At 43.2% G+C, this 22,716-nt stretch overlaps 1 protein-coding gene across 3 annotated transcripts in view; it reads right to left on the bottom strand.

The window, feature by feature from the left end:
* Positions 1–22,716, bottom strand: part of ccdc47 (coiled-coil domain containing 47) — a 36,688-nt gene that overhangs the window by 11,828 nt on the left and 2,144 nt on the right. For 2 of the 3 annotated variants that reach the window (XM_033035160.1, XM_033035161.1), the window contains exons 2-7: positions 17,554–17,648; positions 16,667–16,926; positions 11,891–11,995; positions 10,545–10,719; positions 10,045–10,166; positions 8,637–8,702 (exon numbers count right to left, since the gene is read on the bottom strand). In XM_033035160.1, coding sequence (XP_032891051.1) covers positions 8,637–8,702; positions 10,045–10,166; positions 10,545–10,719; positions 11,891–11,995; positions 16,667–16,915 — 717 coding nt within the window. In that variant the 5' untranslated portion in view covers positions 16,916–16,926; positions 17,554–17,648. The remainder of the gene's footprint in view (positions 1–8,636; positions 8,703–10,044; positions 10,167–10,544; positions 10,720–11,890; positions 11,996–16,666; positions 16,927–17,553; positions 17,649–22,716) is intronic. The other variant, XM_033035162.1, reaches the window with a different exon arrangement.

The following is a 22,716-nucleotide window of genomic DNA, read 5'->3' as shown; positions in this document are numbered from 1 at the left end:
TTGGCAGCCGGGTTTTTCACCTGGTAAAGTCTAAAACTGCTAAAAACTGCTAAAGACTAATCTGCCAAAATAAAAGGAGGAGAAAATAAAAAAAGGTGGAAAAGAAGTGTTTGGTCTGAGTGAATCCAGTTCATCATTTCGGGGTAGATAAATCAAATCCCTTTCAAGCGGGGAATCTGCAAAAACATTAGAAGACTTGACAGTGAAAAACCGTTGTGACCAGGAGATCTGGAAACCTGGAAAAGAGACAGTTAAGTCAAGATAAATCATGGCTGATGAAGTTACTGGAAAGTCAGGTGAGCAGCTCAAGGTGGAGAGGACAACAGCAAAACGGGCATTCTCTCGCCTTGTTAACAGCATCATTAGGAACCATAAAGAAATGTCTAAAGAGGAGCTCAGGAATAATTTCAACAAACTCATGCAGGAGGCCGAAAAAGTCATGGAAGCCAATGACGATGTGGAGGCTGGACTCATTGCAGAGCTGGAGGCGGAGCTGGACGCAGATGAGGAAACTGTTAACTGAACAGCAAAAAGCCGACCTGGCAAAGACTGCAAAGGAGTGTGAGTCAAAACTAAAAGAGGTCAAAGGGCTCATCCAGGACACTCTATGGGCAAACTTTGGAAATGTTGAATTATCCACCTCACTACAGACAGCAGATGGTGCATGTGAACTTGCTGCTGCCACCGCACCATCAAATAGCAACCAAGAAGCATATGAATTCATGCTTAACCACCTGCAGAAACTGGTAGAGACTGCAAAGGAGACGTACAGTCGGTGGAAACGTTGGGTCCCTCTGGATGAGCAAGAGAGCTTCCAGAAACACCTAAGAACACTCGAGCTTCTCGTCCCCAAGCTGGTTTCCAGGAAGGCTGACTTCATACAGGCAAGAATAAAGAAGGACGCTGAAGGATTAGCACAAGCGGCGAATGCTTTCAATTATCCTTCACCAGCCATCAGACTGAGACCCACGGCCCTTCCTAAGTTTACTGGAAACAAGCGTGACTTTTATAGATGGAGGAAGGATTGGGAAGCACTGCAAAAGCAAGGTGAACCCACTGGATCAAATGAGGTGAAGAAGGTTCAATTGCTGGACAGTCTGGAGGACAAAATTACAAGAGACCTCCGCCTCACAAGTTATAACATTGCAGATGATATCTTTCGTGTCCTAGAAAACCGGTTTGGAAATCAAACAGCTATTGCTATTGAGATAGTGGAGGTGCTTCAGAGAATCCCACCTGTCAGAGGACATCAGCCACGTAAAATAGTGGAATTAATTCAAGCTGTGGAAAAGGCGCTTAAGGACTTGAGCTATCTCAGAGACACAGGCGCTATTAAAAATCAACTGATGACAAAATCAATTGAAACCAAGCTTCCAGAAACCCTCAAGAAGGAATGGCTGGTTTATGTAGCTGACAAGAGGAATGCTGTGGCACCAGAGAAACGGTTTGACAGTCTCTTGTCATTTCTCAAAGAGCAGGAGAGCATATACGAACAGCTCGAGCAACTGAGGGACGAGGAGCCGAGTAGAAAGGAAACTCGGACTGAACCAAGACATGCCAGAACCAAGTCTACCAAGTCAGGAAATGACCACACAAGTTGTGTAGTCTGTGGTGACGTAAAGCATAAAAGGAAGCTGTACTTCTGCAAGCAGCTTCGAGGGCTAAAGCTGACAGAGAAAAGAGCTGCAGTAAAGAAGTTGGGAGCATGCAAAAAGTGTCTTGAAGTTCATGATGATGGCTCATACTGCAAACCTGCATATCTGTGTAAAAATCAAATCTGCAAGGATGAACAGACTCCTGAGCATCATTTTTATCTGTGCCCCAATTATGAGATGAGGAAAAGCAGTGTGGATCAGAGAAGGAGTAAATTTGGTCCAGAGGAAGATAAAGGCAAGAAGAAATATACAGTGGACCAAGAGGAGTTTTTCAGCAAACTTCCACCAGAGTTGGCAAAACAATGCCGAGATGTGTTCTCCAACACTGCATCAAGAGCCTTCAACAAAGGTCAAAGGTTGATTTATTGTCACATACACCTAGATGTAGTGAAAGTCCTTTTGCCAATGCAGCACATAAAAAAGAATACAAACATAACAATAATAAATAGCTTTAACATAAAAACATCCCCCCACAATGGTTCCCATTATGGGGGAAGGCACAATGTCCAGTCCCATCCCCAATGTCCACCCATAGTCGGGCCTATTGAGGCCTCCACAGTTGCCTCTACGGAGGCCCGATGTTCCAGGCCGTCCTCGCCGGGTGATAATGTTCCGGCGTCGGGAGAGTCCTCTCAGCGGCTTGGGAACCCTCGAGACCGTGGCTTCTGGAGCCGACAAGGCCGCGCCGAATGGAGCTCAACTGGCGATCTCATCGCGAGATCCCAGGCTCCCGATGTAAAGTTCAGCGCCGCCGCCCGTAACTCCGCGATGTTTTTAACGCCGGTCCCAGCTCACTGGAGTTCCAGCGCGGCGACCCAGGCAAGGCACCGCCCGCCCCGCAATGGCGCTCCAGCGCTGCACCGCCGTCCTCACACCCGCTGCTCTGCCGCCACCGATGCCGGTGCCGCCGCCGATGCCGAGGCTCCGGGCGGTCCCCTCGCTCCTCGGACCCGCAGCTCCGCAGCCGCCGCCGCCGATGTCGATGCTCCGGGCGGTCCACTCAGGAAATACCGCTCCAGGCCCGCTGGTAGGCCGCGAGGACGGGTCGAAAGTGCAGCCCGGAGAAAAGCTGCATCTCCGACCAGGTAGGGACCATGAAAATTAGTTTCCCCCTTCCCCCCCCCCACCCCACACATAAAAAAACTAGAACTCCTTAAAAACAAAACACTAAACTAACTAAAAATAAGAAAAAAGAAATGAAAAACAGACTGCTGCAGGCTAGGCAGCCATACCCCCTACAGGTCGGCGCCAAAACTGCAAAGCATCAGCCAAGCCTCCTAAAGGAAGGTGGACTGCAAGAGCATCCAGTGATTATGATGCTTCTGGAGGTCGTAGCAAATGCTGGACAAAAGGTTGGGACATTAATTGACTTGGCTTCAGATACCAACTACATAACTCACAAGGCTGCGAGTAGACTGAACCTTAGGAGTGAAGACATCACGCTTATCGTCCATGGAGTTGGGGGGGGGGATGAAGGTCCACGTAGAGACGAGGCGCTACCTTCTAAAGATCCGAGTGTAGACTCCCAAGGGCACACTCAAGTCGCACCAGTTAGTTTGTTATGGATTGGACAGCATTGCAGATGTTCACAAACATGTGACACCACAGCAGCTGCAAAAGTTCTTTCCAGACGTCCCACTTGAGGAACCTGTGAGACCAAAAGAGATACATTTGCTCATAAGCCATAGAGAAGGTCAGCTAGCGCCTCAGAAGATTAGAACTGTTGGAGATCTCATTCTGTGGGATGGACCACTGGGAAAGACTGTTGGAGGTTGTCATCCTGAGCTGTTTGAGAAGCTTACCATGTCAGCCCACATGTCCAAAACACACTTCGCAAGATCAATGAGAGCAGTTGCTTTAAAGTACGAGGAGCTCACTGCCCCAGTCCCTGAGGAACTTTCACCAAACGGACAGGTCGCCGTCAAAGTCCAGAAGTCGCGCACATCAACCGCCAATCGGGACTTCTTGGATTGGTGGAAGTGGGATAGCATTGGAGCAGCATGCGAGCCAAAGTGCGGGGGTTGCCGCTGTGGAAACTGCCAGCCAGGCGGAAAAGAAATGACTCTTGCTGAAGAGAGAAAGCTCGAAGTGGTAAGGGAAGGCCTCACCTACGTAACAGGAGACCGTCACAGTAAAGACCCACATTGGCATGCTAGCTATCCTTGGTTGGAAGACCCAGCTTCTCTACCAAATAATAAAAGGACAGTGGAAGCCACATTTCTCAGGACGGAGAGCCAGCTATCCAGAGAACCTGAATGGAAAAGTGCCTACACAGCTCAGGTGCACGACATGGTAGACCGAAAGGCTGCAATCAAATTGTCCGAAGACATGATTGCAAACTGGAAGGGACCAGTGTGGTATGTGAGTCACCTTATTGCTCCAAACCCCCACTCTGTCACAACCCCAGTGAGACTAGTGTGGAACAGCAGCCAAAAGTGCAATGGTGTCAGCTTAAATGATTTGCTGATGAAAGGTCCAGACGTCCTCAACCAAATTCGCGCCTGTCCTCCTCAGATTCAGAGGCGGAATCTATGCTGCTCTGGGAGACATAAAGAAGATGTATAACTCAGTCTGGTTGGAGGACCGTGAAGTACACTTACACAGATTCCTCTGGCGAGATTCCGAGGACGAGGAGCTGGGAGAGTATGCTATCACAAGAGTGAACATCGGAGACAAACCTGCGGGGTGCATTGCACAGTTGGCAATGCGTGAGACTGCTAATCTTCCTTCTTTTACCCACCTCAAGGATGAGCAGCAAGTACTCCAGAAAGACAGCTATGTTGACGACATCCTCACATCTCACAACAGCCTCGACCAGTTGAGAATCATCACAGCAAATGTGGAACGAATCCTAAAAGCTGGTGGATTTGAGCTCAAGCCTTGGGCTCTGTCTGGCCAAAGTGGGAGGAAGGAGGACAGTGATGCTTTAAAGAAAAGCAAAACTAAATGCATGATCCTACCAAACCAAATGCATGATGATGATGATAACAAGGCACTTGGTCTGGGCTACATTGTTGAAGAGGACATGCTCCACGTTATGGTGGGAATCAATTTCTCCAAGAGAAAGAAAAAGATGCGGCTTGGTCAAGGCCTTCTACAAGAGCAAATCAAAACTCAGACGCCAAATCCCCTAACAAGAAGAGAGCTTCTCAGCCAGGTAGCAGGGCGATATGACCCCATCGGCATAGTGGCTCCTGTTAAGCAAAAGGGAGCGATTCTAGTACGCAGAGCTTTCCAAGAAGCAAAAGAGGGAAGCTGTTCGGTCAGAGACACATGGGACATGGCACTCTCAGATGGACTCAGGGAGGATGCAATTAAGCTCTTTGAAGAGTACGTACAACTTGGAAAAGTCAAGTTCGTCAGGGCACTGACTCCCTCTTGCTCCGCAACTGAACCCTTGGGAATCACCTTTTCTGACGGAAGTGAGCACACCTACGGGGCAGTGATGTACCTGAGAAGGGATTCAGACCATGGCCCAATTGTCAGACTTGTGGAATCCAAGGCCAAGTTAACTCCCTTGGACCACAGAGGAGACGCTGATAAAGCAGAGATGTGCGGAGCAGTGTTCGCCTCATGCTTAAAGAAGTATTTTGAGCTACATAGTCGAATTCAAGTGGAGAAGTGGTATCATCTTGTGGATAGCCAAACAATTCTTGGTGCAATGCAGCGAAAAAGCTACGGATTTCAGACATTCTTCGCCAATCGGATTGGAGAGATTCAAACAAGCACCAACATTCAGGACTGGCGGTGGATTCCTGGCCCACAAAACATCGCTGATGTAATCACCAGAGGTGCCAGCCCTCAAGACCTTGATCAGTATTCGGAGTGGCAAAATGGACCGAAGTTCCTGGTATTGCCTGTGAGTGAGTGGCCAATAAAATCAGCTAAAGAACTGGCTGCCACTGCCAGAGAGAACATCAACAAGTTACAGAAGAAAGCTTTTGTTGCAGCACTATCAAGAGCCAAAGTAGAGAACCAAGAACCGGAACCAACAAACCCAAAGAGACCACTTGCAGGGTCAGCTATTCAGAACCTTGTTGATGTCAAGCGGTTCAGCATTCTAACTCGACTGATCAAGACAGTCGCATGGATTTGGAGAGCAGCAAAGAGGTTTCTTGGCAAGAACAAAGCCCTAAACAATCCAAAGTGGGAGGCCATCTCTTTGACAGGAGTCATTACAGTAAGAGAACGAGAAAATGCTCTAAAAGACATTTTTGGTGCTGCGCAATTGGGCACAACTTTCCCAAGCACCACAACAGATCGACTGGTAGCCTATAAAGACCAAGATTCTGGGCTGATGGTTTGTGGTGGTAGAGTGCAGAGCTTTGAAGAGGATAAAGTTGCTGTTCCCATCCTGCTCGTTGAGGCCTGGGTGTCCATGCTGCTAGCTCAGGAGGCTCACAGGGAGAGTCATGACGGAGTGGCTGGGACCTTGCTTAAAATGAGAAGAAAGGCTTGGGTCATAAAAGGAAGCAGCAAGTGGCACACCACTCAGAGAAATGTCACTGCCGGAGACATTGTCTGGTTAAGTGACCAAAATGCACTGAGGGGGGCAATTCAAGCTGGGCAGAGTCGTCAGCTCCAATCCAGACCGCAAAGGCATCGTGAGAGACGTTAATGTACGGATCTTTCCAAGTTACTCCATTCCTCTGACAAAGGCTTTGAAAGGAAGGGCAAGGCATTCCACTCAGGGGAAGGAGAGGATCCAAGCCACGACTGTTCACAGGGATGTTAGGCGGCTGGTTGGCTTACTTCCAGTAGAAGAACAAGACAGAAATGCATCAGGAGACCAAGTTCAAACCTAGACTTCAAAGTTTGACTTTAAAGCGTCGATCTCCCAAGTGGTTCCATTGGAAGATCGAGTGGGAGGTGTCAAGTCAAACTGAAATGAAAGAACAGGTGCAGAGAAATGCTACATTGAAATCACGAGACAGTGATTAAAGTGGGCGGAACCCCAGCCTGCTGAGTTCTGCCCGGGGGTCAAAAGGGCACACAGCACCAGAAGCCAGGGAAGAAGACGGAAGAGACTTGCGGGCGGCAAAACTTGAACAGTAAATCAAAAGGACTGTCCGAAAAGACTGCCGCGATAGCCAGAAAAGGCAAGCAGGACTGATTTTCTACAGACCCGATTAGCAGCCGGGGTTTTCCACCTGGTAAAGACTAAAACTGCTAAAGACTAATCTGCCAAAATAAAAGGAGGAGAAAATAATAAAGGTGGAAAAGAAGTGTTTGGTTTGAGTGAATCCAGTTCATGATTTCGGGGTAGATAAATCAAATCCCTTTCAAGCGGGGAATCTGCAAAAACATTAGAAGACTTGACAGATATTATGTTTGCCGTTGGTAAGACGAGTTGTTGTTTTGCCAAATTCCAGGTTATTTATTGAATTTAAATTTCACAGCGGCAGTGGTAAGATTTGAATTTGGTCCCCTAGATTATTAGTTTAGCCCTGACTCATTACTGGTCATGTAATGTAATCTCTTCTTTCCCACCAGACTGTGTCATACAATTAATCTTTCGTGATTATGATAGGGATAGAAAGAAGCAACATTACAGTGGTGCAAAATAAAGAAACCATGTAACCAAACAATAGACAATAGACAAAAGGTGCAGGAGTAGGCCATTCGGCCCTTCGAGCCAGCACTGCCATTCAATTTGATCATGGAAACAAATAATTCAATGCTGATGTGGGTCATATTTATACAATTTGTTTTAAGGTTATCATCGAATACTTTCAGACGGTATCTTGCAGATCACAACTCTGGAATGAACCAGTGGAAATAGAAACTGTAACAACTTTTATGAGGTACCTTGATAGATACTTGAATGAGCAGGGCATAGAGTGAAATGGAATTAATGCAGGAAAGTGGGATTAATATAGACAGGCATGGTGGTTGGCACAGATATTGTGGGCCAAAGGGAATGTTTCTATGTAGACGCAAGAGACTGCAAATGCGTGAATCATGAGAAAATGCTAAGTGTTGGAGAAATCCTGTTGGTTTGGGAGCAACTGTGGAGGGAATGGACAGATGACATTTTAATCGGGACCCTGCTTCCGACAGTTAACGGGAGAAAGATGGAAGAGGTGGGCACGGGGCAAAGCTTTACAAGTGATAAGTAGTTACAGGAGAAGGAAAATTGATTGGCAGATGGGCAGAGTAAGCTAGAGAAGAAATCGAGTCAAAAGGGTGTCAGTTAAGGAAAGGAGGAGGAATGATAGAATTGAGGTATTTGAGGCCTGTGTAACACCATGGAATAACATATTCCACACCACTACGGGTGCATTCACCAAACAGTTTAAGCAATCAGCCTTCAGGTAAAACTCTCCATATTTACTGTATTGAAACTATTGGAAGATTTTGAATTCTTCAGATGTCCAGTTTTACTTACTCTAATGAAAATAACTCCAGTCTGCCAAATTATCTGCTCCTTTCTCCTCGGTATAACTCTTAACTCTTTTGCTTCTCTAAGACCGTGGCATATTTTCTAGTGAATGCTATATTACCCAGAATCGAACACTGTGTTGTTCAGCTAATGATTTATAATTTAACATAACTGTCCTACAATGGTACTGCGTGCCTCTTAATAAAAAATAAGGATCCTAAGCACATCCCCCACCCGCCCCAAAGGCTTTTCAATGTATCCTCTTAAATTTAAAGATCAGTGTGAAACTTAAATACCCTTAAGATTTTGATTTTGGAATAGATGGGGAATAGGTTGAAATAGCGGAGTATTATCAGTGGATGATGCAGCCTAATGGGCATTGGAAATCATTGTTCTCTGGGAGATCTGGAGAAAGATTTTGTGAATGAAGAGTTGGCATTGATTCAAAAGCTACTGTAATGGAATTCCTTTCTAACAATTTTTCCCTAAGCAACTGACAACAGTATCTTATCTAAGCTTTGAGACCCTAGAAAACTTTGCTTTGATCTATATCATAGAGAAACCATAAATATGTTATTAAAGATTAATATTATGCTTACCACTTGGTCACTGGCAGGTCTCATCATTCTTGCAAGTACATTCAGGAGATCCTGCCGTTTCAAGAACTAAAAACAAAATGCAAACGGCAAAAGATTACATAAAGGTATTTTCATTAGGAAAAAAACACATCTTCCCCACATTTGTTCCTTGCACAATTTGAAAATGGGGATTAGTACTACTTTAACAATGAGATGCAATTGCTTTCAAGGCAAACATCACAAACATCCTTACAACTGGAATCCTTAGGAAGTGGCCTGTGTAATCTGCTTCCCAATTTATTCAACTTTTTGCAGCACACATTTTCACTTTATCAATTAGCCTTCAGACATTAGTTGATTGAAATGGAACACTCATGATTTTACCTGAAACCTAAGGGTTTCTTTTTTCAAATGCTGACAAAATACTGGCTCCAATGTACCCTGTTCTTATTACAAACTGCAGCATTTGCAGTTCTTTGCTCCATTACAAACTGATATTTCATACAGAATTGGCAGTTCACAATCTCTAAATCCTACTCTGATTGTAGTCTGGCAGAGCTACATGCTGACAAGCAGTGGACCTATTAGCATTCCATCCTTTCACTAAAGCTGACTTCTTTTAACAGCTGTCTGAATTCAGCCCCAAGGGATAAAATGAAAACCCTCCTCCCATGTCAGGGATATCATCTTAGGTCAGCAGTGAGAAATTACTGCCTTTAGAGTGGCAGCATTCTTAGGAATAAGATATTAAACTGGCTCAGTTCTGTTCTAGCAACTTCAAAACATGCCACAGGTTTAACAGAATACCAAGGAACTGCCTCATGTCTTTTTCAAACACTTGCACTGAAATAGCATTCTTCTCATTATTTTTTTAACATGCTTCCCACATGATTTCCTGGACTTTAAGGCCATATACTGGTACGCAGCTACTTGAGATTTATCCAAGAGGCCCAGTAAATTAAAAGTAGGCAACCACAAATACATTTTTTTGGTTGTCCCAACTCAACAGGGCAGTGTAGGCATTACTGCCATTGCCAGACTCCAACTTCTTATTGAACTCCAATGCATGAATATCTAATCCAACTACCAGAAAGTCACAACTATGATTTATTTGAAATAAAGGAGTATGGGGTCAAAGGAGTGCGATAATGTGGTGCATAATTAGTTTCTCTCATGCTGTACTTGTCTTATACATTTTAATGGAAGAATACAAGGCAATTACTCCATTTAACCTTTGCCAAGTGTGCCGGGGGTATTTGGTGACACATTGTAAAGGGCACAACTCTCCCTCCGCCAGCTTTCTTCACCACTTACCCGTTTGTACATGACACAAATTTAAAGCTGGGCAGAACCCATAACGTATGCAATGGTTTATTCACAGATTTTCTAACTCTCCCCTATTGAGGCTAAATTTAAGTAGTGTCCTCACCTTCAGCTGAATTAGCATTCCCTCACAACATACCCTCCCCGAGCACCACAGATTGTAGATGTGCTCATTTTCCTGGTTCAGCTTCCCTGTGCTGGTGGGTTCCTTATTAACCCCATCATCCCCTGCAAATAAAGAACTTACATCAGCTGCTGCATCTTACGGTGCAAAACAGAAAATAAACTATTATACACTGCAACTCAAAATAAATTCCAGCGCAATTCCCAACACTGAAAAGTAAAGATAGTTTAGTAGTTAAAGGGACACAAAGTGCTGGAGTAACTCAGCAGGTCAGGCAGCATTTCTGGAGAACATGTGGGTCGAGATATTTCTTCAGAGGGTCAATATGGCTTCCAGTTTCATACACAATTGCTGTAATAGACTAAGAATAACACCCATGTAACTACCATAGATGCAGGTAGAGAACACTCTCGGTTACAGACCCCAGACACCGTCTTTGGAATAAACCACATCCCAAAATAATCAATGAATCGGGGACTCACCAACTAGGGAAAAGTTACCCTCCAGCAGTTCCTTGTGAGAGTTGAACCAAGCAGCAGCCAGTCTATTGTTTTTGTTTTTGCCTATGATGTAGTTCATGATGTAAGCCAAAAGGCCTGTCACCATCAGAATCTCCAGGTAGTAGCTCTCCCAGCTGTTCTGTAGATGATGAGGAACCTGGAAGTCAAGCAGTTATAAACATGATTTAATTCAACAAAATTAAATGAATCCAGCATTGTAATTACAGTATCCTTATGGCAGCATGTCCCTAACTTGATTTGCATCATCTCTTCAAGTAACTACATTCTCTGTACACTACACAAGCATGCATTGAAAGAATCCATGAAATTCCAAACTTTCCTTGGCTCTAAGAACTTGAGACAGGGTTCCTTCTCCAGTCTTTAGGTTTATTCTAAACTAAGCTTGCATGAACAGATTGCTACTTTCTGAACAACCTAACCGTTAATTTTTAAAGACGGCTTTCTCCAATACTGTATTCCAAGGGACCCTGTCCCCACATCTCCCCTCACCATGGAAGCCTAGCTCTCGGGCTCAGTATTGTCATTTCTGCAGTTTGCACATTAGGAGTGTGGGTCTTGTACCTGCTGTCCTTGGACAATGCTGTTTAGAATCATACAGCTTGGAAATAAGCCCTTTAGCCCAACTGATTCATGCAGAACAAGATGCCCCATAGCACTAAATTCCTCTGCGAGCTCAGTGTGGACAGCACATCGGCGCAGCGGTAGAGTTGCTGCCTTACAACGGCAGAGACCTGGGTTCAATCCTGACTACGGGTTATGTCTGTACACAATTTATATGTTCTCTGTGAACGCGTGGGTTTTCTCTGGGTGCTCCTGTTTCCTCCCACACTCCTAAGACATACAAGTTTGTAGGTTATTTGGCTTCTGTAAATTGTCCCTAGTGTGTAGGATAGTGCTAGTGTACAGGGTGATCGCTGGCTGGCACGGACATCGTGGGCCAAAGGGCCCTTTTACAGGCTGTATCTCTAAAGTCTAAAGCCTAGCTGCATATATCCTGCTGCTACCACCAGCACTGGACTACAAGTTCTGCCACTGGCTCTCAGCACCTTATACTCCGCTCAGTGAAGAAAAAGGGAAAGGTGCATGGTGGGGACAGTAGGAGAATTCTTGGCTATTCTTCCGCCATCATGCATGCTGTCCTAGTACACATGAGCTGACATCTTGGGAATCCAGCCTGAGCACCTCAGCTCCTGAAATTCGATACCGGACTGAAATGCATTTTTGTCTCTTGAGCTACCCTGGAGCAATGCCCAAATGTTGTAAGCAGTAGATGATAAAATGTAGTGTAATTAATACTGCGTGCTTACATTAACGATTTTAATTGGATCTTTGCTTCTGCTGGAAGGTCTGTCTGCTTCCTCATAACCTTCAAATTCTTCATCATCGAACGGCTCTCCTTCTGCATCTCCTTCCTGTCGCGTAAACACAAGGGCAAAAATATGTATCACACAAATTACAACAAATCAAACCCAGCAAATAGTGGAACTGGTTTAAAGTGACATTTTATTAGTCTCAATTTTAATAACAGATCATGAGTGATCTAGCTGCACCTTAGTTTATTGGTAGTTCTCTCCAGAGGTAGGCATTGATTTAAAGTCCCATAGACAATTCAACACATAATCCAAACTGACAGTCAGTACAGTACTGAGGGACACTGACCTTTGGAGAATCAAGACCCCTCCTGTTCTCTCAAGAAGATGCAAAAGATTGGATGGCACAAATTCAAAGCACACAGGCAGGTGATCTAGAGTCAATATTTATCCCTCAGCAAGCAACTTGTTTCACACAAATTGGATACCACAATTTCCGCACATCAAAAAGACAAATGACTGCAACACTTCTGGACGTCTGTCGTGAAAGGTGCTATGTAAAAGCAAGGACTTCTTAGACTGTGATTCAACATTTGGCATAACACAATGTCTCCTCATAGATCTTATAACTCATGTGAAACAACGAGGCTGTTTAATCACAACTGTTTTGAACTCTACACAAAGCTTCCACATGCTATTTAATAAAAGCCTGCAAGTTTGCAAAGAAGGTATAATGAAAATGACCATTGATTTACTTGGTATCTGCAAAGTTCATCCGCCACTAAGGCACCTTCAAACTGACTGTATGTAATTCTATCAATATATTCTCCTAACCTTTGCCATCATAGCAATCTAGTTTATTCTTAAATGCATCTGTGCCATTTGTTCAACCAATTGACACGGAATTTATATTCTCATCATTCTCTGCAGCAAAAGTTCCTGATGGTCTCCTTTGTTGATTTTTTTGTTTACATTTAGAGTACGTTTTGTACTCAGGGTTTGCATTTTTTCTCAAGTATAAACATCTCTGCAATCCATCCTATTAATAAACCCTTTCAGCGTTTTATACATCTCAGGCAGACCACCTCTCAGTTTTCACCTTTTTAGAGATTAGACATGCACTATATTCAGGGGATAGTGAAGTGTAATGGGAATTATCAATTTCCCTATTTCAAAATGTAGGTACCAATAGGACAACTATTTCTGTCACTGCTTCTGACAAGATCAGAAATTAAACATGGCATTTTTCTTGATCTAGTTCCGCATCAAACAATCCAAAGCCACTGCAGGCCATTTCCCGAAGTTGCGGTGACGTTAGATCACAAGCTGATTGCATGCGCCATTAGCAAATTATTTCCCCCCCCCCACCCACTCCCAACGGTTCACAAGATGGACAAAATAAGGCTGCCTTTGCACTGTTCCAGCTTCAGATGCAAAGTTAGCAAGTCAAGGTTTCCTCTACACCGTTTCATCCTGTGCCCTCATTTCAGCCATCTGACAGGGTTGGGCGATTGAAACCTTTGCGTGGTCCACCCTGTTTCGACTAATGCAATCAACCCGACGTGCACAAACAAATAGATCAAATAAAACAAGTTGACCTACAACTATAGGCTGTGCACGCCATACGCAAGAAGCAGCAGCCATCTGACAGGGTAGATACTAAGCACAGCTTTCTGAACACAATACTGACCAATAAGTTACACTACCGATCAGAGGTGCTTCAGACACTTGCAGCAACTTTCGTGATTTCATCTTCAAAGGGCTGTCGCTCCTGATAATTTAACAACTGAAATAAGCAGCTTTTTCCCCTTTGAAGCAAAGGTGGAATTTAAAAAATCATGCTCAGATCAGTTATGATCCAACTGAATGGAGGAACATGTTTGAAGGGGACTCAAATTCCTTTCCTCAGATTTGATAAAAGATTTCTGCGTGAAATGCTGGGGCTGGGGTGTTGGGGCAGCACGGTGGCATAGTGGTAGAGCTACTGCCTTCCAGCGTAAGAGACCTGGGTTTGGTCCTGACTACGGGTGCTTGTCTGTACGGAATTTGAACAACCTCCCCGCGACCTGTGTGGTTTATCTCCAAGATCTTCTGTTTCCTCCCATACACCAATGACGTACAGGTTTGTACGTTAATTGGCTTGGTGTTAATGTAAAATTGTCCCTAGTGTGTGCGAGTAGTGTGGGGATCGTTGGTCGGTGCGGACTCGGTGGATCGAAGGGCCAGTTTCTGCGCAGTAACTCTAAACTAAACTATTGGAATGAATGAATAATTTATGATTAGCTTGAAAGAGAAAACACACACAGGTGTATGGATTCGTGCAATAATGAGGTATAAAGGTCAAGACAGGGCTCTCACTTAACTTTTTTCCCCTGTTGCCAGCCGGGCAACCTCGGCAGCTTTTTAGGTTGCCAAATGAGTTTAGGTGGTCATTTAAGACGGCTTGCATGACGCGTGCGATAATGTGCACAGACGAAGTGCGTAGTTACCAGTCGGAATTATGCTCAATGAAGCATTCACATTTTATTTCTGCTTCAAATAGTCACAAACTAAACATATTCACCAATCAAGACATGATATATACCACAATGGCATGCAGCAAAATTATAATACAGTATCTCAACTCTTTTTACACGTTGCAATGAATGCAATTTATATTATTTCTTTCCACTTCCAAACAAAAATGTTGGATTATTCAGCGTATGATCAACCTGTGTCAATAAATCCTGGACCATTGTAACATATATGCTTAACCATGCACACTACAGATTGATGCAAGCATGTTTTCTGTGAAGGACCGAAAATTATCATGACATGGCCATAGCATGGGTCGTTATTGCTATTGGTACAGAAACACTCTTGCTTCCCACATAATTTATCCACAACAAAATATGCAGGTTGCAAGGAAATTTCTAAACTCATTTTAAGATAATAGCTGTTAAAACGACTATACCCATCTGACAGGTTAAACATTACACTAACTGACAATAGATGGCCAAAGGACACAACTGCAGCAAATGTTCTTTTGGCAATATGTTTAAAGGTGTCAAGACGCCACATTACCGGACATTCAGATTAGATGTATGTGTTGTGAACAGCAATGAAGATACCCAGTTTGTACGCACCAGATTTAAAAAAAATTATTGATAAACGCTGTTTCCATCATTCCCACTTCAGAATTAATGTTAAAATTTCAACTGAATTATCTCCTGACCAAATTCGTGATGTATATGACCGACTGTAGAAGTAAAACCTGGATAAATCCATAGTTGTGAATGTTGCTCATTAAATAACTACAGTACTGATACTCCATATTATGGATGGGGGGGGGGGGGGGGTCAGTACGGGATGGATGGGGGGGGGGGGTCAGCACAGGATGAATGGGGGGATCAGTACAGGATGGATGAGGGGGATCAGTGCAGGATAGATGGGGGGGATCAGTGCAGGATAGATGGGGGGGATCAGTGCAGGATGGATGGGGGGGATCAGTGCAGGATGGATGGGGGGGGATCAGTGCAGGATGGATGGGGGGGGATCAGTGCAGGATGGATGGGGGAGTTCAGTGCATGATGGATGGGGGGGATCAGTGCAGGATGGATGGGGGGGATCAATGCAGGATGGATGGGGGGGGTTCAGTGCAGGATGGATGGGGGGAGCAGTGCAGGATGGATGGGGGAGAGCAGTACAGGATGAATGGTGGGATCAGAAAAAGATGAATGGGGTGATCACTACAGGATGGATGGGTGGAGCCGCCACCGCCGCACTGCGGGGCCCATCATTCGCTCCGACCCTCCGTCACCCCGCACTAGCCATCGCCGCCGCCAACCCGAAACGTCACTTATTCCTTTTCTCCAGAGATGCTGCCTGACCCGCTGAGTTACACCAGTTTTTTGTGTCTATCTTCGGTATAAACCAGTATCTGTAGTGCCAAGCAGGGGAAAATGACATGGCTTTTAGGCTGCCCAGCAGGACTTTAGGTGGCCATTGGCAACCGGGCAACTGTTAATTTCGAGCCTTGCAAGAGTTCAAACAGGACAACATTGTATTAAAATGATATTGGTCAGCAATCGGTGGAAAAATTGTCCAAGTGAAAACTCAATACGAAAATGCAGAGAATAACACCAATCAAAAACAATCGGAGTTTAAATATTAAAATAGAGATCAGGCAATTAACGAAAAAAGGCTACAACCTGGCCAGACAATTAATACCCCAGAGAGACTGGAAGGAATGGAATTTGTGTGATAGTGAAGTAACACCCTAGCATTGGAACCTGAAATAGAAAGTCCACTCAGACCCTCTTTTGTATTGAGCTGAGCAGCAGTAAGGAAATGGTCATGTTACTTAAGACTATTTTAGGTGGAGGATGGATTCATTTAAAATAGGGTTTGGATGCTGAAGAGGTTCACAATTACAAGGTGAAACGTGACAGATCCGTTTAAGTATCAGCAATAGGATATTTGTTTAAAATAATCAAAAGTAAAAGGTTAGATGGAATTTTAGTGAGCATGTATAATTCTCTGTCACAAGCCATCGCTGAAAGTGTTCACAAAAAGGAAACAGATAACTGCTAGAACATTAAGATTATAGGGACAGTTGGGATTAGATCAATGAGCTTGTTATGTGGATAAAAATATAGTGGGTGTCTTTATAGGCATAAAGTCCAGATGCTGTGCTGCATTCTACAGTACTGCTCCCAACCCTCCTCCAATAACAGAAGTCTCCACTGCTGGAGACATAGCTATTAATTGGTTGCTGTGTGGTAGCACACTTACTCCTACTGAGTCTGGGTCCTCAAAATCCTCCTGATCCTCCAGCTCCACAGTTGCCTCTTCCTCGTCATCTTGTACAGTAGTGACTTTCTGCAGGACCTCCTCGGCGGCATCTTCGTTTGCGTCTTCGAACTCTGCAAAGTCATTGTCGTCGTACTCTACAATGTCATCCGTGTCATCAAAGTCATCGAACTTGCCAACAACAAGGCCACAGCCCTGCACGAGGAGGAGAAACAGAAGGTAGAGCCGCATGGTGCTTCAGCCTGAAATAGATGGTTAGAACAGACAGAATGTGTATAAAAGCACTGACTCCTCTGATCTGCTTCATCTTCGTCGGGAAAAGGAAGTTACTCAGACCATTAAATCTATTTTATCATTCAATTAGACTTTGACAGATCTATAATGTAAATCCATTTACAGGCCTTACTTAGTTCAGTAACCCTTAACACCCCTGCTTAACAAAATCACACCAACCACATTTTTGACATTTTCAAAATTTTCTTGTCCAAACATCACTTTAGGAAAGCAAATTCTAAGTTTCCACTGTTCCATAAGTGAAAGGCATCGTGACATCCCTCATTAACAGGCTGTCTCTAATGTTCAGGTGCTATCCCTTAATATATCTGTCATTTACTTATTACCAATTACTTTACCAACAATTAACGGTGCCATTCACTTCCTTTGTATATTTTATACATGCACTGGAGAAAGTGCAGAGAGATTCTCCACTGCTGGAGACAGTATGTTGACTGGACTAGTGGATGTAGGTTTGAGAAGAACTGAAAGGCTGGGCTAGATTTTCTTGGAATGAAGGTGGTTGAAGAATGACCCGATTGAAATGTCTAAAATTATAAGAGACATCAATAGGAGAGATAGTCAGGATCACTTACCCACACTAGAGGTATCAAAAACAAGAGGGCACCAGTTCAAGGGCAGAGGAAGCAGGTTTAAAGGTGATTTGATAGTGGTTGGTATCTGGAACACACTGCCAGAAAAGGTGATGGAATGAGATACAATCACATGTTTAAAACAATTAAACAGGATTATGTAGATGCGCAAAAGAGCTGATATGGGTGGGCTGAAAGGCTGGTTTCTGTGCTGTTCAACTGTGTATTCTTGTTGATGTCCTTACTCTGTTTTTGTTTTTATTTCTTGCTGGTTAACTTACAAGCATAGAATTATGAGTAAGAGTAAGCCATTTGAACCCCTCAAACCTGTTCCTTTAGTTAATTAGATCATGGATGATAGGATCCAACAACTACTCCATATTCCTGGTTACCTCTTTGCTCAACAAATATCTTTTTACCTCTGCTTTAAAACATTCAAAAACTCTGCCTCTACTGCCTTCCAACCTAAAGGCCCCTGGAAAGACCCTGTAAAGCATGACTGTCCCGCATATCTTGCCTTCTTGGCGAAGGCAGACACTGATGAAATTCTACTTCACTTTCAGTAAGTCAGCACAGACTTTGATCATCTGAGGAAAAGTTTATTTGATAATCAAGACATCAAAATGCAATGTGCAATGTCGTACTGACTTCTGGAATCCCTGGACTATGACTGCTTAAAGTGGAGAAGTAGTATCTGATTGGCATTGAGAACCATATGTCCATACATCAGTAGTACACAGGAGCACAACATAAATGGCAGAAGACAGACTGTGGCCCTTTCTGGGTTCCACACTGGCCTCATCAGCCACCTCAGAACCCACAGAACCAGATTGAAAGTAATCTTCAATATCCATGGGACATTACAAGGAGCACGAGTAACTGAATGTCACCCCACCCCCCCCACCACCACCACTCCAATAGCCAGAAAACAAAGACGATGAAAGTACAGGGCATATTCAAAAACTCCGTGGGACACAATATTTAACCTAATGTACAATATAATCAGCATGCCATTTTGAATGTGCATGTGTAACAAAATGCTACAAGCAATGATTCAATAACAAGGATGAGCGATACAAATAGATTGATAAGACACGAAAGAGGGTCAATGAGAACATCCACACTTCCTTGGCAATTTCAGCTTTATCTTGGCTTCTCAGTTAACACCAGTCTACAATTGGAAGACAGATTAGTCCACAAGACCTCAAGTTTTGCTGTGGAAGACCGTCTAAACTACTTGTTCCCTTATATCAGGGCCCATCAGCATCTCTTTCTTCCTACGCAACAGAACACGGGAAAACAAAAGCTCTTGACTCAGCTCCAATACTAGCACGTCTCATTTTCTTTCACTATAATATCAGCTAAAGGAGTTTTCATAACTTCGTTAAAAGTACACCACTTAAATGCATAACACAAAATTTAGATGTCAGTTATCAAACTTAACACATGACAGAAACCTGGAGAACAGACAAGTACTGTTAGGTGATGCAGCTGGTTATGTTTGGATAAATTTGGGTTCAATAAGAGTACCATCCAAGCACTTTAAAAAGTCACGGACTTAATTTGGATTCTCCTCACAGCATTCAACAGGGCACTAAAATAAACTTTGCTACATGCTGAATTACAAATCAGCTGGCCTGAATGTGGAAACAAACACCATACTCGCAAATAATTTCTTTAAATCACAGCTGGTCTCTTATTTATTTTCTCTCACTCTCCTCCCCCCCCACCTGTAAATCCAAATCCTTTGATATCTATCCCAAAATCTTTTGACCAGTCTTGAAAATGCACCACAGCTGAGTACCCATAGTCACCCTGAATAGAATAATCCAAAGAATGCCAACACTGCAAATTCTCTCATCAGGATTATGAGATTTCAAGATAAGACAAGTATTAAGGGAGATGGAGAGGGAGGAGAGGCAAGTGGATTTGCAGGACTGATAAAAGATATGGAGAGTGGGAAAAGACAATGTGGGATTAAAAGGGCTGGGAAACTGGATTGGATATGGTTTCTCATGCTGAGAAAACATGACACATATGATTTTGCACTGCGAAATCTTTTATTCACCGTTGTTTATAAATTAGTACCACAAGGTAAGGTTTATGAATCATACCTATATTAGTGGATAAAATTGGCAAACAGCACCTCTTCCCAAAATACTAGATCCATCAAATATTTGAGGACACCAGGCAATGTGGCACCTGACCTCGCCTTTAATCTTCCAAAATGTATCAGATTCAGAAACGGTTCTGTTGCATTTAAATGCAGATAGATCTGCAGGAAATTACAGATCAGATAGCTAAACATACAGTGCTCTCCATAATGTTTGGGACAAAGACCCATCATTTATTTATTAACCTCTGTACTCCACAATTTGAGATTTGTAATAGAAAAAAAATCACATGGTTAAAAGTGCACATTGTCAGATTTTATTAAAGCGGTTTTTCACACATTTTGGTTTCACAATGTAGAAATTGTAAAGCTGTGTTTATGCATAGTCCCCTCATTTCAGGGCACCATAATGTTTGAGACACATGGCTTCACAGGTGTTTGTAATTGATCAGGTGTGTTTAAATGCCTGCTTAATGAAGGTATAAGAGAACTCTCAGCACCCAGTCTTTCCTCCAGTCTTTCTATCACCTTTGGAAACTTTTATTGCTGTTTATCAACATGAGGACCAAAGTTGTGCCAACAAAAGTCAAATAAGCCATTATGAGACTGAGAAACAAGAATAAAAGTGTTAGAGACATCAGCCAAACCTTAGGCTTACCAAAATCAACTGTTTGGAACATCATTAAGAAGAAAGAGAGCATTGGTGAGCTTACTAATCGCAAAGGGACTGGCAGGCCAAGGAAGACCTCCACAGCTGATGAGAGAAGCATTCTTTCTATAATAAAGAAAACCCCCTAAACACCTGTCCGACAGATCAGAAACACTCTTCAGGAGTCGGGTGTGGATTTGTCAATGACCACTGACCGTCAATGGACAGAAATACAGAGGTTACACTGCAAGATGCAAACCATTGGTTAGCCGCAAAAATAGGATGGCCGGGTTACAGTTTGCGAAGAAGTACTTAAAAGAGCAACCACAGTTCTGGAAAAAGCTCTTGTGGACAGATAAGATGAAGATTAACTTATATCAGAGTGATGGCAAGAGCAAAGTATGGAGGAGAGAAGGAACTGCCCAAGATCCAAAACATACCACCTCATCTGTGAAACACGGTGTTGGGGGTGTTATGGCCTGGGCATGTCTGGCTGCTGAAGGTACTGGCTCACTTATCTTCATTGATGATACAACTGCTGATGGTAGTAGCATAATGAATTCTGAAGTGTATGGACACATCCTATCTGCTCAAGTTCAAACAAATGCTTCAAAATTCATTGGCTGGCAGTTCATTCTACAGCAAGACAATGATCCCAAACATTCTGCTAAAGCAACAAAGGAGTTTTTCAAAGCTAAAAAATGATCAATTCTTGAGTGGCCAAGTCAATCACCTGATCTGAACCCAAATGAGCATGCCTTTTATATGCTGAAGAGAAAACTGAAGGGGGCTAGCTAGCCCTCAAAAAATGCATAAACTAAAGATGGCTGCAATACAGGCCTGGCAGAGCATCACCAGAGATGACACCCAGCAACTGGTGATGTCCATGAATCGCAGACTTCAAGCAGTCATTGCATGCAAAGGATATGCAGCAAAATACTAAACATGACTACTTTCATTTACATGACATTGCTGTGTCCAGAACATTATGGTGCCCTGAAATGGGGGGACTACGTATAAACACTGCTGTAATTTGTACATGGTGAAAGCAAAATGTATAAAAATGGCCTTTATTAAAATCTTGCAATGTGCCACGTGATTTTTTTCTATTACAAGCCTCAAATTGTGGAGCGCAGAGGCAAATAAATAAATGATGGGTCTTTGTCCCAAACATTATGGAGGGCACTGTAAATCACTGGGAAAATGTTATAACAACTGAAGGTAAGCCAAGCCAATGTGTTTTTTGAAAGGGAAATCAAATTTGATCAACCTATTGGAGTCCTTTGAAAAAATAATATGCACTATGGATGAAGAGGAACAAGCACTAAACCTAGGTTTACAGAGACATTGGATAAAGTGTTACATCAAAATCATCTTTTGCAAAAAAATAAATCTTATGCTGTGGGTGGTGGAGTTGAATAGCTAACAGGAAAGTGTAGACCATCTTTTTCTGGTTGGCGAGATGCAACACTGTGTGCCAGAGAGATCAGTTTGGGGCTTCAATCTTTTACAATTGATATACCAAACTTGAATGAAGGTATCAGTGGTATGCTTGTTAAGTTTGTAGATAAAGGTGGACTTCAAAGGTGAGTGAGCAAAAGAACTGGTGAACAGGAAAATGTGAAGCTGCCCATTTAGTAGGAAAATTAAGATTATCTGAGCAATGGGAGATGCAGAGCTGAGATGCAAATAGAACTGTGCGCCTTATTTCTTGGTCTGTTAAAGGTAGATGTTGCAGGTACAGTGGGTAATTAGGAAAGCTAATAATGGTGTCACTTATTATTAAGGGAATAAAATACAAAGTAATGATGTTATGCTTCAATTACATATAGCAGTGGTGAGACCACTTCTGGAGTCCTTATACTGCGTGCCCCCAATAAAGTAAGGATAGAAATGCATTGGAAACAGTTCAGTGAAAATAGTCCAAGCTGTAATGGTATCAGAAAGCTTAGACTGAAAAGCCTGGTAGACCCTAGATTTTGAAAGAGTAAGAGGCAACAAGCTCCTGAGGGATTGCGACAGGATTGATGTAAAGAGAGCATTTTTATCTCCTGTGATAATCTAGGTGGTTATTGCTATTTTAAATGTTGGAATTACCTATTTAAGATAGTGAAAGTTAAATTTCTTCAAATGGGTCCTATATCCTTGGAACTGTCTTCAAGGAAAATGGAACTAGAGCCTATGAATATTTTTAAGGCAGAAGTGGATAGATGCATGATGTAAGAGAATAAATGGTTACTGTAGCGAGACAAAAAACAGAGCTGAGCACAATCAGTTGTAATCAGAATAAATTGCAGAGTATCCCCCAGTAAAGCCTCTTCAATGTCCCTATAGTATCTGCTCAACCACCACCTCTGGCAGTGTGTTCCAGGCACCAAACACCCGGGTGTAAAAACCCCTGCTC

The sequence above is a fragment of the Amblyraja radiata genome, chromosome 16 (assembly GCF_010909765.2).
Source record: "Amblyraja radiata isolate CabotCenter1 chromosome 16, sAmbRad1.1.pri, whole genome shotgun sequence".
NCBI classification, from domain to species: domain Eukaryota; kingdom Metazoa; phylum Chordata; class Chondrichthyes; order Rajiformes; family Rajidae; genus Amblyraja; species Amblyraja radiata.
The sequence above is the reverse complement of the archived record's forward strand: the minus strand, read 5'-3'. Positions and strand labels throughout refer to the sequence as shown.